Source organism: Sorex araneus, chromosome 2, assembly GCF_027595985.1.
Source record: "Sorex araneus isolate mSorAra2 chromosome 2, mSorAra2.pri, whole genome shotgun sequence".
In the NCBI taxonomy this organism is placed as follows: Eukaryota; Metazoa; Chordata; class Mammalia; order Eulipotyphla; family Soricidae; genus Sorex; species Sorex araneus.
Window position 1 is genome coordinate 231,764,477 of NC_073303.1, and position 13,633 is coordinate 231,778,109.

Sequence of the window (13,633 nt, forward strand, 5' to 3'; positions counted from 1 at the left end):
GGGACGAGGTGATGCCATGAGTCGCCATGAGGAACAGGGCAGGCAGGGGGCCCCCGGGGGTCCGTGTGCAGAGACTGGGGGGCAGCGAGCACACTCAACCCCACTCCGCCTTCTTCACTGCATTTTCGAGACCTGCTTCTAAGGTTTTCCTGGAAACGACTGGCACTGCTGCAGACACGTGCTTATGTGCTCCAGAGGACACTGGACGCTGCCCCCCAGGCCTGAAGCCCCCAGGCCCAAGGCCCCTGCCCCTCTCGAAAACTTGGGTCCAGGTGGAAGCCGAGGAGGCCCATGGAGCCCGCATAGGGGACTTCCTCCTGGGGGCAGCTTCCCCTGAGCCCCAGCTGTGATGCCCTTCTCCTGGTGACAGATTCAGGGTACTCTCCCAGCCGAGCTGCAGGCCACTAGAACAAATGTCTACCCCTGACTCTTGGGGACCAGGGTGCTGTGTGGCGCTGAGGAATCACCGGTGGGGGGGGGGGGGGGCGCCAGGGGCACTCAGCCTTGAGCCCATGCTCCCCTGGGGGCTTCCAGGAGAGTGGAACCCCCCATCGCAGGTGCCCCCATGACCCCTCCACAGGTCCCTGCAGCCCCGGCCTGGCCAGGGACAGCATGTCCCCTGCATGGAGGCCGCCCTCCGGCCGGCCCCAGGGTCACAGATAAGCCGCTGGCCCAGCTATCGGCAGGAAACATCTTGGCAGGCCAGGAAGCCTGCATGGTCAGCCGCGCCCTGCCTCCTCGGCCTATCGGCAGGCAGATATTTTGGGAGCCTCTATATAAGCCTTGACCAGCCCCTCTTGTTCCCAGGGGAAGCCACAGGCTCCACGTTCCTCGGCGGCCGCCGGGTCCAGCATGAGACGGGCAGCAGGACACCCCGCCCGGGCCGGCTCTGCTCCCCATGGAGCTGCAGCCCCGCGGGCCCAGGGCAGACCCTCTCGCTGCCTCCACCCCACAATCTGGGCGGGACCAGCACCAGGTTCTCAGGCTCCGTCAGGACACGTACCTGACACCCGCCCTAGTCCAGGGACACCGGCCTCAGCCCTCCAGCAGGCAGGGGCGGGGTCCCCCCTCTCCCTGTGTGCCCCAGTCTTCACCCCTCCCCACACTGGGTCACACCAACCCGCTTCTGAGCAGCAGGAAAAGTGAAACACAGAAGTGAAATCGCACAGCACTGGCGGCGGCCGGCGGAGGGCCGGGGAGGCCAAGCGTGGCTGTGTGGAAAGTGGCGCCACACCTGTGGCTGCCCCCCCTCTACCCCCACCACTCTGCCACCTGCTGCCCAGCCTCCAGGAGTCGCTCAGCCTCAGCCTCTGCCACCCTCAGAAGAGTGTACACACACAAGCACACATATGTCATGCACATGCCATGCACATGACAAGCACACATGAATGCACACGCTATGCACACACCACGCACACATGCAGTGTCATGCATACACAATCATGCACACATACATGCACATGCTCACATCATGTATGCACATATATCACATACATATGCTACACAGACATGCACATGTACATACTGTCTTATAAAACCATGCTTATGTACATGCATGTAAGTGCACATACATGTACTTGTGTAAACATGTTCAAGCACACATACAGACACAGCTGTACTCTCACACAAGCACATACGTACACACACATGCGCACACCATGGTTAGGGCCCTTCTGTATCCACCTGTCCTGTTTCAAGGTGGCAAAGCACTTGACCGTCTGGTGTGAGCAGCCGTGATGGGGGCTGACCCTCAGTGCAGCCCCCACACGAGGCACAAAGAGGAGAGCACTGTACAGAGTCCCCTCTGCAGCCCCCACGCCAGGCACAGTGAGGCAAGAGCACAGTACACAGTTCCCCACCCCATAGGGGCCTTGGCAGTCAATTCAAACATGAGGCCACTGATGCTTTGTGGCTTTTTCTCCCCCTCTGAGCCACAGACACAGAGGGCGTCATGTCCAGCTCATGACCAGTCCTGTTTTCCCATCTGCACGGTGGGGTGAGCGTGGCTGCACCCTGGACCCTGAAACTGACCCTGGGAGCAGGGGAGGTCGGTGTTGACAGTCCCAACCCAGACCGAGGCAGGACCAGGAACAGGACTGTGGGCACCTCCCCCCGGGTCCCAGCTGCCCACAGCCCTCTGCTCCAGGGGACAAGAACCAGTCTTGTCATCCACTCCCTGCCATTGGACGAGTAAGTGGGGGTTTGGCTTCTCTCTGGGGTGCAGGGGAGCAGGAAAAGCTCAGGAGACAGTTGTTGCATCTCAGCCCTCCCCCCACCTCTCTGAGCCCTACCGGGCACTGCCCAGGGGCAGGAGGGCATGGGGGTTGCTGACAGGTTCCCCCTGGGTTCTTTCTAAGAAGTCAGTGGGGCAATGTTCTCCACAACAGGAAGAAAGAGGAACATGCATGTGGGTGGCCCTGGGCACGGCCTGGAGCATCTCTGTGATGGGGCGGATGCAAATGTGGGGGTGCAGGGGCCCCACTTCCCCTTTGCCTGGACAGGGTGAGCAGGAGGGCCACCAAGAGCCCGACCAGCCCTGGGGACTGCCAAGGGCTCCCCTGTGGTTCGTGGAGTGAGGCCGTCCTCTGGGACTCAGCTGGGCCTCGACGTGCAAGGTGTGAAATCCTCCAGGCTGCCTCCTCCGCGGGTCAGCTGTAGAGAAACTCACAGAACATTCACCCTTCACAGAGAGACAGCACGGAGGGAGGGCTTGGCCTTGCATGCAGCTGGCCCAGGTTGGTCCCCAGCACCCCACAGGGTGCCCAGAGCCCGTCAGGAGTCAGCCCAGATCATTGCCAGGTGTGACCAACACAGAGCAAACGAAAGCATCACTTTAGAGACCCTCAAGCTGGGGGCCTGGTAAGGCTCCAACCCTGACACAGCGGTGAGACCACCTGCTCTGGGTGCCCCTCCCAGCCCCTGGCCCCTGATCCCACACAGTGGCCCCATGCACAGAGCCCCCAACTACAGAGACATCCTTTGCCTCCCCAGGGGGGCAGCCCTGGGGTGCAGGGCACGGCCCTGACACGGCTGCCCACTTACAGGCTGCCCCCCTCCCCTTCTCTTGCTCAATTTTCTTCTTGCTCCACTTCCCGCTCTGGAGGGCGGGTCTGGCATCTGAGGAAGGGAGCAGCTGCGCGAACAGAGCACTGACTGGCCTAGCTCGCTCCTGGGTCAGTGCCGGGGAGAGGGTCCCCGAGTCCCACCCCACACGCCCCGCCCCATGCTGGCAGCAGGTGAGCCCCCAATGTAGCAGAGCCCGCAGCCACAGTGCTGCCCGTGTGGTGACCGCACAGAGCCATGTGAGGTCATATCTCCCCAGGGGCTCACCACCCACCCCCCGCCCCATGTGCTCTGTGGTCCCTCCCATGGGCTGACAATGAGCAATGCACACACGTGCACATGACATGTACACATGTGCAAACACAGACAGGTACACCCACATGAGCATGGAGGTATGGGCCCGCACACACAATGTACAAACACCACCACCCACACAGGTGAGCGCTGAGCTGTCCTGAACCCGCTCTGCAGCGGCCAAGAGCCTGTCCTACTGGGCTGGGGGCTCACAGCCGCAGGGGTGGGGCTTCCTAAAAGGGGGCCAGAACGGGGGCGGCAGAAATTTCTGGAGCAGGAGCAATCAGCTGAGTGTTCATGGAGGGGGCTGGAGGTGGACTTCAGCCTCCCTAAGAGGGCGCGTGTTCCGGGCCTCAGGGCCCAGTACTCAGGGCTTCCCTTTGGACGGTGGACTCTGGGCCCACCTGCTCTCCCACACACTGTGCCTGGGCTCTGGGAGGCAGGCACCGAACACGTGTGAGCTGCCAGGAACATGCATGTGCCTCTGAGCACGTGTGATCACAGTGATCATATGTGCTCTGAACATGCAGGCTGCCGTGATCCGAAGGTTTGTGCTGTGAGCACTGTGCTGTGAGCACTGTGTGGGCCAGAACTGCTGTTCCTCTGGGCAGGTTGTGGGGGTCACCTGGTGACTCAGTGTCCCCTGGGGGCCCCTGCCGCTCTAGGCCCGTCCCTGGAGCAGGTTGGAGCATTGGGGTGCTGCCTGCATCCTGGGCCAGCACTACAGCTCTAGCAGGAATCAAAGACGCCGTGTGGGCAAGTGTGGGACCACAGGCCTGTCCGTGGCCTGTAATCACCTTCCCCTCGGGGTGCCCCCCCTCACCCGAGCCCCCAGTGGGCTCAGAACTGAGCTGTTCGTGGCGGCAGGCAGAGGCCAACAGTCTTCATGTCCCCAAATATGCGGCCACGAGCAGAGAACAGATTGGGAACAATCTGGTTTGGGGCCTGTCCTGAGTGCAGTCACTCCAGAGAGGACACGTCCAGACGGGGAACGAGGGACGCTGGGGGTGTGGGGCAGGGTGGGGCACACTCACCAGGACAGAATGTTCTAGCACTGTACAAACCCTTCTATGCCTTGGAGTTGTTCATGGTGTCGGGGGCCCAGCAGTGCTCCGGAGGGCTGAAGGTCCCTCCTTGTGCCGGGCAGGCCCAGCCCCCACCCATGCCCTTGAAGCCAGATGCACCAGGACAGGGGGTTGTTTTTTTGTTTGTTTGGTTTTTTTTTTTTGCTTTTTGGGTCACACCCAGGCGATGCTCAGGGGTCATTCCTGGCTCTGCACTCAGGAATTACCCCTGACCGTGCTCAGGGGACCATATGAGATGCTGGGAATCGAACCCGGGTGGACCGCGTGCAAGGCAAACGCCCTACCCGCTGTGCTATCGCTCCAGCCCCCAGGCGGAGCGAGTTAGTAGGACGGGAGGGGCTCTCGGCTGCTCCTGGACATGTGCCAGGCACAGGCAGGGACCAGCGGTGGGGGGGGCAGGGGGGCTTGAGCCCCCCCAAATTGTTCCTGTGGCTGTGAGGGGTGCCAGGACCCTCAAGCACCCCCGGGCCCCGAAGGCCCCTGCCTGTTGCTCCCGGCGCTCCCGCCAGCATGCGTGAGCAGGAAGCGCGCCAAGCAGGGTTTCCTGAGCGGTGGGGAGAGGAAGCCCCGGCCTCAGGGAAGCGGGTTAAAAATAACCCGGGTATATAAAGCCAGCCTCGCCTCACTCACGGGCAGGTGGGACAGGCTCGCAGGCACACAGCTGCCAAGCGCAGGCCCCAGCGCTGGTGGGAAGTCGAGATTCAGACCATGCCTGGCCCTGCCTCAGTCTCCCTTCTTTCAGAGGCTTCCTTGGGCCACCCTGTCTGCACCCTGATGTTCTCGGCAGGTGGCTTGAAGCCCCCAGCATGACCCCCAAGCTCGGAGCTGGGTCTTTCTCCCCCCAGCTTCCTTCCTCCCCTTAGAAATGAAAGTCGGGGTGTGCTGGGGGCAGCGTCTGGCAGCCCGTGTCAGGGTTCCCAGTGGCCGGGAGAAAGAAGGAAGCCCCCAGGAGTCCTCTCACAGGGGTCCTTGGGCAGGGCCCCCTTCTTGTGAGTGACATGAGTGGTAGGAACACAGCTTAGATTTGAAGATTTGGGGCACCCTGGGGTGGGTGGCACATGCGAGGAGGCAGGCATGGGCACAGCACAAGCATGCAGGGAAGTCAAATGCACGTGCAGCGTGCAGGAATGCAGGTGCGCGCACGGACGCACACGAAGACGCAGAGCAGCGCGCATGGCACCCCTCGGCCTGGAAACAAGGGGAGTCCAGCAGGGGAGGAAATGCCCCTCCTGCACCGCTTGCCCACGCTGCGCTCGTGGGGCTGCGTGGAGGGGGGGCGGTCAGGGTCTCCTGATGATGGAAATATCTCGGTGTGGGATGGGGAGGGGAGGGGGACAAACAAAACACCCCAGGGAGTTTCCAGAAACCCAGACCTGGCTTACATAATGTGGTGACGCAATGGGGGTTGGCTCTGGGGAACCAGGTCCAGAAAATGTTACATCACACCGCGTCATCCCCCATCCCTGGCACAGGGTGGCGCGATTTCGAGACTCAGGGGCCATGGGATCGACCCATGGAAATCCACTCGCACCCCCAAATTAAACTTAATTTTAAAATACCCGTTAGGGGCTGGAGCAATAGTTCAGGGGGAAGGGCATTTGCCTTGCACGCCGCAGACCCAGGTTACATCCCGAGCATCCCATAGAGGCCCCCCAGCACGACCAGGAGTAATTCTTGAGCATCGTTGGGTGTGACCCAAAAAGCATAAATAAATAAATAAATGAAAATATCCGTTGGAGCCCGAGGGAGGGCTCAGCACCAGTTGCAGCTCTGATCCTCCAGGCCAAAAAAGAAACTGCCTGCAGTGCCCTGCAAAGCAGGGGTGCCCCAGTGCTCTGAGCCTTATCTCTGGCCCCAGAGCTGGAGTTGGTGTCCATCACAGCATCATGGACCCCTGCTCCGAGCCATTTTTCCCACAGGGCCAGCCAAGCAGTACCAGGACCCATGCCTCATGACACTGTGGGTGCTCGGGCTGCAGTGCTCAGGGGACCTGGGTATGGGCAACACTTATCTCCTTTCACAGAAAACTCCGGAAGTCTAGGAGAAAGCAGTGGGCACTGCCCAGCAGGCGACTGGGAAGGACTCAGAGGGAACTCGACCTTGCTCCTGACTTGCTCATGAGCAAACCCAAAGGGTCGGCCCGTCCCACCTTGGTCCTGGCACCCAAGTCTCTAGGTCCTAGCCGGGAACCCTGTTCAGTGACCCGACCAGGGGACTGGGGTCAGAGTTGGGCCAGGAGAATCCCCGGAACTGTCCTGGGGCTCAGAGCCATCCTCAACCCAGCAAGGCTGTGAGGGAACCTGTGAGGGGTCAGTGGCGCAGGATCAGGGGGTGGAGCTGGAGCGACCGAGTCACAGGTCCTGAGAGACTGAGGAGTGGCCAAGACAGCCTCAGGGGCCCAGCTGTGCCCCGGTGATGCTGAGGGGCTCAGGGTCCTGGCCATGGCCACGGGGCCCTCCTGGGCCTACCAGGGTCCCGCACTGGGACTCAGCGCACACACCGCTGTCTGGCAGCCAGGTATCAGTAACATCCAGAACAAAAACAAAGGCCTGGGGGCACAGGCGAAGCTCCTGGACACCCCGTGGGGCCATGGGGGCTGTGGGCCTGGGACCAGAGGCCGGGACATCATGCAGCGCATGCCAGGAGCACCTGCACCCGGAGGCAAAAACCTGTGCCCCATTTGCAGGGACCGGACACTGCCTCCGTGGATTCATCTTCGTTCTGTGGGGTTTGGTGCCCACAGTACTGCTCAGGCACTGTTCCCGGCCCAGTGCTCTGGGCCCAAACCCAGTTCTGCCTGCAAAGCGCTCGGAACTCATGCCACGCCCACACGTGCAGGCCCCCTGGGACAAGACACTCCGACAAGTACACAGGATGGAAGATGGAACCATCACAGGGCATGCCGTCCTGGAGTAGCGTGGAGATGCTTGCCATGGACAGGACGCAGATGTCAGGTTCAGACGCCACCTGTGGATCCCGCAGCGGTGACACATCCGCACTGACCTGCGGTGACACGCCCACAGGCATCTCCCATGGCCACCGCCAGGGAAGCTGTCCCTCTGCAGACTGATACGATAGCTGGACAAGACAACAGCTGCCCCCTGAGACTCGGACAACGGGAGGGTGCTCGCCTCATCCCCAATACCTGTGCCTGATGCTGGAGCCCCCAGGAGTGACCCCTGAAGCTGTGGGCACACCAATGTGGCCCCGAACCAAAGCCAAACAAAATCAAGTTTACTGATCTGTGGTGGAGGTGAACCCAACTCGAGGGACTAGGCAGCAGGATCCTGAGTTTGGGGTGTCCTCGTGGACTCCCAGGAAGTGAGGGGGCATTCAAGAGCTGTCCACATACACATTCATACACTTACCCACGTCCCCCCACTCACACACACACACACACACACACAAACACACACTCTGGTCACTGGGGTCCCCTCTGCCATGTACCACTGATCTAGGGACACCCCTGGTCACTGACATCCTGGGGACCCTCAGCCACTGGGGTGCCTCTCTCAATCCCCTGCGGCTCTGAGGACCCCTGTGCTTCCCTCTCCCCATCCACGAGGTTTTGGGGACCCCGCTAGTCACTGGGATCCTTCTCTCCCTCCACGGGGTTCTACGGATGCCGGGCCACGGGGATCCCCTCTCCCCACGCCTCCTCCGTGGTTCTGGGGACCTCCCGGATGCCGCCCCCGTCCCGGGCGCTCCGGGAGGAGCGGCGCGGGCGGGAGTCCCGGGGATCCCTGGGCGTCACACGGTGTTTTGCGCCCATGTTGACGCGTCGCCAGGGAGACGGCGGGGCCGGGCGGCCGCGGATCCAGGCGGGCGCAGTGGCCCGGCCGCCGCCGCCCGCCGGCTTATATACCGCGGCTAAATTTAGGCTGCGCCCGAGCTCGTCCCCATCCGGGACGCGTTTCCGCCGCCGCCGCCGTGGCCCGGCCCCCCGCGCGCGCCGCGCCTATAAGGCCGGGCCGGGAGGGCCGCGCCGCATAACTGTCCCGCCGCCCGCCCGTGCGCCCCGGCCCGGCCATGGCGCTAAGCGAGCCCATCCTGCCGTCCTTTTCCACGTTCGCCAGCCCGTGCCGCGAGCGCGGTCTGCAGGAGGTGAGCGCGGCGGCAGGGGGCGCGGGCGGCGGGCGCCGGGGCGGAGACCGCGGGCCGCGGGGCAGTGGAACGCAGGCGGCGGGGCCGCGCCCCGCACCCGCGCTCACCCCCGCGCCCCCTCGCTCTGTCACCCGCAGCGCTGGTCGCGCGCAGAGCCCGAGGCCGGCGGCACGGACGAGGACCTCAACAGCGTCCTGGACTTCATCCTGTCCATGGGGCTGGACGGGCTGGGCACCGAGCCCGCGGCCGCCGCCCCCGCCGCCCCGCCGCCCCCGCCGCCCGCCTTCTACTACCCCGAGCCCGGCGCGCCGCCGCCCTACGGCGCTCCCGCGGGCGGCCTGGGGGCCCCGCTGTTGCGGCCCGAGCTGGACGCGCCCCCGCCCCCGCCGGGGCCCGCGCTGCACGGCCGCTTCCTGCTGGCGCCGCCGGGACGCCTGGTGAAGGCTGAGCCCCCCGAGGCGGACGGCGGCTACGGCTGCGCGCCCGGCCTGCTGCGGGGCCCGCGCGCGCTCAAGCGCGAGGCCGGCCCCGGCCCGGGCCCCGGGTGCTTGCGCGACACGCCGCCGCTCAGCCCCGACGGCCCCGCACGCCTGCCTGCGCCCGCCGCCGCGCGCGCGCCCTTCCCGCCGCCCTTTGGAGGCCCCGGCTTCGCGGCGCCCGGCCCCGGCCTGCACTTCGCGCCGCCCGCGCCCGCCGCCTTCGGCCTCTTCGACGACGCGGCCGCCGCCGCCGCCGCCCTGGGTCTGGCGCCGCCCGCCGCCCGCGGTCTACTCACGCCTCCGTCGTCGCCGCTCGAGCTGCTGGACGCCAAGCCCAAGCGCGGCCGCCGTTCCTGGCCGCGGAAGCGCACGGCCACGCACACCTGCAGCTACGCGGGCTGTGGCAAGACGTACACCAAGAGCTCGCACCTCAAGGCACACTTGCGCACACACACAGGTGAGCGCAGGGGTGGAGCGCGCGGGACCCCCGAGAGGAGGCGGGACGGGGGCACTCAGGGCTCCCAGGGAGGAGGGATGTGGCGCGCGCAGGACCCCCGCAGGGGAGGCGAGGAGGTCGAGCGCGGGATCCCCGCAGGGGAGGCGGGCACGCGCGCGCGGAACTCCCACAGGGGAGGAGAGGAGGGAGCGCTCAGGGCTTCCTGGGAGGAGAGACGGGGCGCGCTCGGGACCTCACACGGGGCTGGGATGCGGCGCGCTCAGGGCTCCCCAGGCGGCGGCTGGACGGGGCGCACGCGCTTCTGGAGCCGTGCGCGGGAGGGTCCAGCCACACAGAGGCTGGGGAACCGGAGCCCCCTCGGGAACATTAAAGGCTGGCTGGGAATAGCGGGCCGGCGGGTTCCGGGGGAGACTGACCGCGCTGCCTGCCCGCCCGTCCTCAGGGGAGAAGCCGTATCACTGCAACTGGAGCGGCTGCGGCTGGAAGTTTGCGCGCTCCGACGAGCTCACGCGCCACTACCGTAAGCACACGGGACACCGGCCGTTCCAGTGCCACCTGTGTGACCGCGCCTTCTCGCGCTCCGACCACCTGGCTCTGCACATGAAGCGCCACATGTAGCCCCCTCCACATCCCACACCCCCGCGCGCGGCCGTGGCGGGTCCCACGCGCCGGGCTCGGCCCCCTCCCCCCCCGCAAAACTGTGATATTTATTGGACCCAGCGGACCGGGCCCAGCCCCCACCTGAGACTGGAGACCCCGTGGGGTGGGGCGGGGCGGGGTGGGGCAGTGCCCACCAGGCTGCCCCAGACCGCGGCTTGTTTTCTATGGTGCAATGACTCCGGGTGGCCGTCCCACCCCGGCCGGGTCTACACTAGCGTGACGATGTACATAGGCACTGTGACAGATTCTGGATCACTGTAAATAGGGGCCGGATGCCATCATGCCACCGGCTCCAGATTGTTGTTTTTATAAGACTTGCTGTTTTTTAATTAAAAAAAAAATTTTGCTTCTTTGGAGGGATTGCTCCCGGGGATGGGGAGAAGGGGCAGGAGGGGAGCGGGCAGGGGCTGGGTGGGCCATGGGTTGCCCAGCGCCAGCTGTGCCGCCAGCTGCGAGGGACCTGTGGCTTTTCTATAAATTTCTACACCGCCTTCTAAGACAGGGAAGGCAATTTTAGGTCTGTTCCGTGGCCATAAATTGCCTCTTTTCCTTCAGGGCTGAAGAAGTCGCTTCCAACTGGCCGTCCTCCCACCGCCTCCCTCCCCTTTTGGAAGGCTGAGGGTTCAGTGGAACCAGCGGTGTGGGCACTGTATTTTTTTAAGTGGCAAATGCAGTTTCTAATCTGCTTTGCCTTTCATTACCAGTCTTGCCTTAAAACAAGATTTTATCTATTTAGAGTTTGGGGTCACACCCAGCAGGGCTCAGGGGGCCCTGGGAGGCAGGAGATCAGTCCTTTTCCCTAACTCCTGACATGATTTTTTTTTTTTAATTTAAGTTGGAACCTTTGTAGTAGCCAGCAGGACACATAGCTCACAGCTTGGCCAGAGGCGCCGAGTTCCACTGGAGGGGCTGTGTTTCTCCAGACACTACTAGGGGGACCAGTGTGGTGCGGAGGGGTGGGGGGTGGGGGGAGTGTGCTGGGGCAAGCTCCCCAGCCCCTTTCTTCTTAGGGGGAGTGCTCAGGAATCACTCCTGGCAGGGCTCTGGGGACCATCCAAAGTGTGTGTGTGTGGGGGGGGGAACTGGAGTGATAGCACAGTGGGTAGGGCATTTGCCTTGCACGCGGCCGACCCGGGTTCGAATCCCAGCATCCCATATGGTCCCCTGAGCACCGCCAGGAGTAATTCCTGAGTACAGAGCCAGGAGTAACCCCTGTACATCGCCGGGTGTGACCCAAAAAAAAGCAAAAAAAAAAAGTGTCAGGATGGGATTGGGCCAGTCATGTCCGAGGCAGGCCCTATAACTCAGACCCTTGGGGGCTTCTGGAGGGATGCCTTCTTGGTCAGGAAATGTAGAAACCAGGGTTACGAGTAACTGCCCAGGATACAGGCTGAGAGTCGTTCCCCCTAACCCCGACCTCTGAGGAAAAGCACCTACGGCCACCAGATAGTGCAGAGCCCAAGGCGCGGAGCAGCTCCTGTTCCTCAGGCCTGGGGGCGGCCGGAGCCCCCGCCCTCAGCAGCGGCAGCTGGGCACAGGCGCCTGCCAGAGAGGAGTGGTGTCCCACACTCCCGCATGCAGCCACTGCTGCAGGCACGCCCCGGTGTCTGGGAGCCTGTGTGTACAGGCTTGTGTGCCCATATGTGTATGTGCATGCGTGTCTGTTTATGTGTGCATGTGCGCCATGTGCACATCTGTACCTGTGTGAATGTGTATGTGTGCACACATGTATGGACACGGGCATTGTGTGCATGTGTGTGCCCAAATCGAATCATGTGTATATGCATGTGCACATGCGTGCACACATGTGCATATGGGCATATACACAAGCACCCCCCGCCCTATTTTTGCAACTTTGGGAAAGGGGCTTCCTCACAGGCAACCCTGCCCACTCAGGTCTCCCGGTGGCTGTCCACTCTGACTCAGCTCACAGTCTCCCAAGTCCAGCCCGGACCTCTGGAAGCCCTGGGTCTCCCCACCACATCCCCTCTGGCCTCAGAGGGTTGGCGCAGTGGTGGCGGATTGCTCGCCTCTCAGGACCCCCCCACTTCTTATTTTTTTTTTCTTTTTGTGTCACACCTGGCGATGCACAGGGGTTACTCCTGGCTCTGCACTCAGGAATTACTCCTGGCAGTGCTCAGGGGACCATATGGGATACTGGGAATCGAACCCAGGTCGGCCTCATGCAAGGAAAACATCCTACCCGTTGTGCTATCGCTCCAGCCCCTCCCCCCCCTTCTTATGTCAGCTCCTGGGCGGCTCCAGGAGGGAGAGGGGGCCTGGGCCGCAGAGGGGCTTGGGGATCCTTCCCTCCCTGCAGCCCATCTGCTCCTGGTGCCCGTCACCTGGTTTACTGTCCTGACTGCCTTTGGTGGAAGGACAGACTGCAGGGAGCTCAGCCAGGCAGGGATGGGGACAGCGAATGGGTCTCTGCCACCGCCCCCACAGCTCCTGTTTATTTGCGGTCAAAGCCGCAGGAGGCCCATTTGCCACTGTGACCAGCCTCAGAGTCAGCGCCCTGAAGCCCCGCCCTTCCCCACCAGCGACCCGCCCGAGCATTCAGCCCTCCACTTGGGGGCTCATTCCCAGAAGTGGGGTCTCTGCAGGTCTCTCCTGCCTGTCCAGCTGCCCACAGGGCTCACCTGAGTTGGGGGATGGCTGGCACATGGGTCACAGCTGTAGCGGTGCAAAGAGGTGAGGGTGCGGCTAGTACTGGCACTCCCGCCCCCCCCCCCCCACGCCCCAGCCCGACCTCCTCTCATGTCCTGCCAGGGGCATCTACCGACCCGGCCATGCCCCCTCCCCACACCCCATTTCTGTCACCTAAATGGGAGAGTCGGGCCCTGATCCTGTGGCCCTCAAACTGCCTGTGACACCAGATTCATAGGACCCAGAGCAGGGGGTGGGGGAGATAAGTCTCAACATGGGGGCAGGGGACACGCTCTGTAGTGGTCACAGCCCAGGGCTCACCCATGAGCCTCCAACCCATGGTGCCCCCTTGGGGCTACTCCCACACCCCATGATGTGCCAGCTGCAGGAGGGGAGGGGTCCAGGGTGGCCATTGGCCCCGCACACACCCCACATGGCCCCGTGTCGGCCCAGGTGGGGCAGGAAGAGGGTGTCTTGGCTTGCACCGGGTCCCCCCCCGCCCACCCCCAGGACCTTCTCCCCACCCAGCTCTGATGGCTGAGCACTGCAGCAACCCCCAGCCCCATGCAGCCTCGGCTCTCGCTGGCCCAGGCTGACACTCCTGGATTCCCGTGGGTGTGTATGGGGTCTAAGGTTGTGGGGGCCTCAGTGCACCCCCAACCCCACCACACATGCTTCCCCAGCAGGGAGCAGAGCACTGGGAGGGGGCACAGAATGTTATGGAGGCAGGGGCTGAGGGCACATCCCAGCAAGGGTACTCCTGCCCCTGGCTTGAGCACTTTAAAGGGGAAAACTCTGCCCTGAGTGCTGTTTCTCCGATAATAGGATGATCTTGAACAGAA

The 13,633-nt window shown here is 63.4% G+C and overlaps 1 protein-coding gene across 1 annotated transcript; it reads left to right on the plus strand.

Moving 5' to 3' along the window:
* The first annotated feature begins 8,310 nt into the window (after nucleotides 1-8,310).
* Nucleotides 8,311-10,496, plus strand: KLF2 (KLF transcription factor 2). The gene is made up of 3 exons (XM_055127469.1): nucleotides 8,311-8,546; nucleotides 8,684-9,482; nucleotides 9,925-10,496. The coding sequence occupies exons 1-3, from the start codon at nucleotides 8,472-8,474 to the stop codon at nucleotides 10,098-10,100; spliced, it is 1,050 nt and encodes a 349-aa protein (XP_054983444.1). The 5' UTR covers nucleotides 8,311-8,471; the 3' UTR covers nucleotides 10,101-10,496.
* The last annotated feature ends 3,137 nt before the right edge of the window (nucleotides 10,497-13,633 follow it).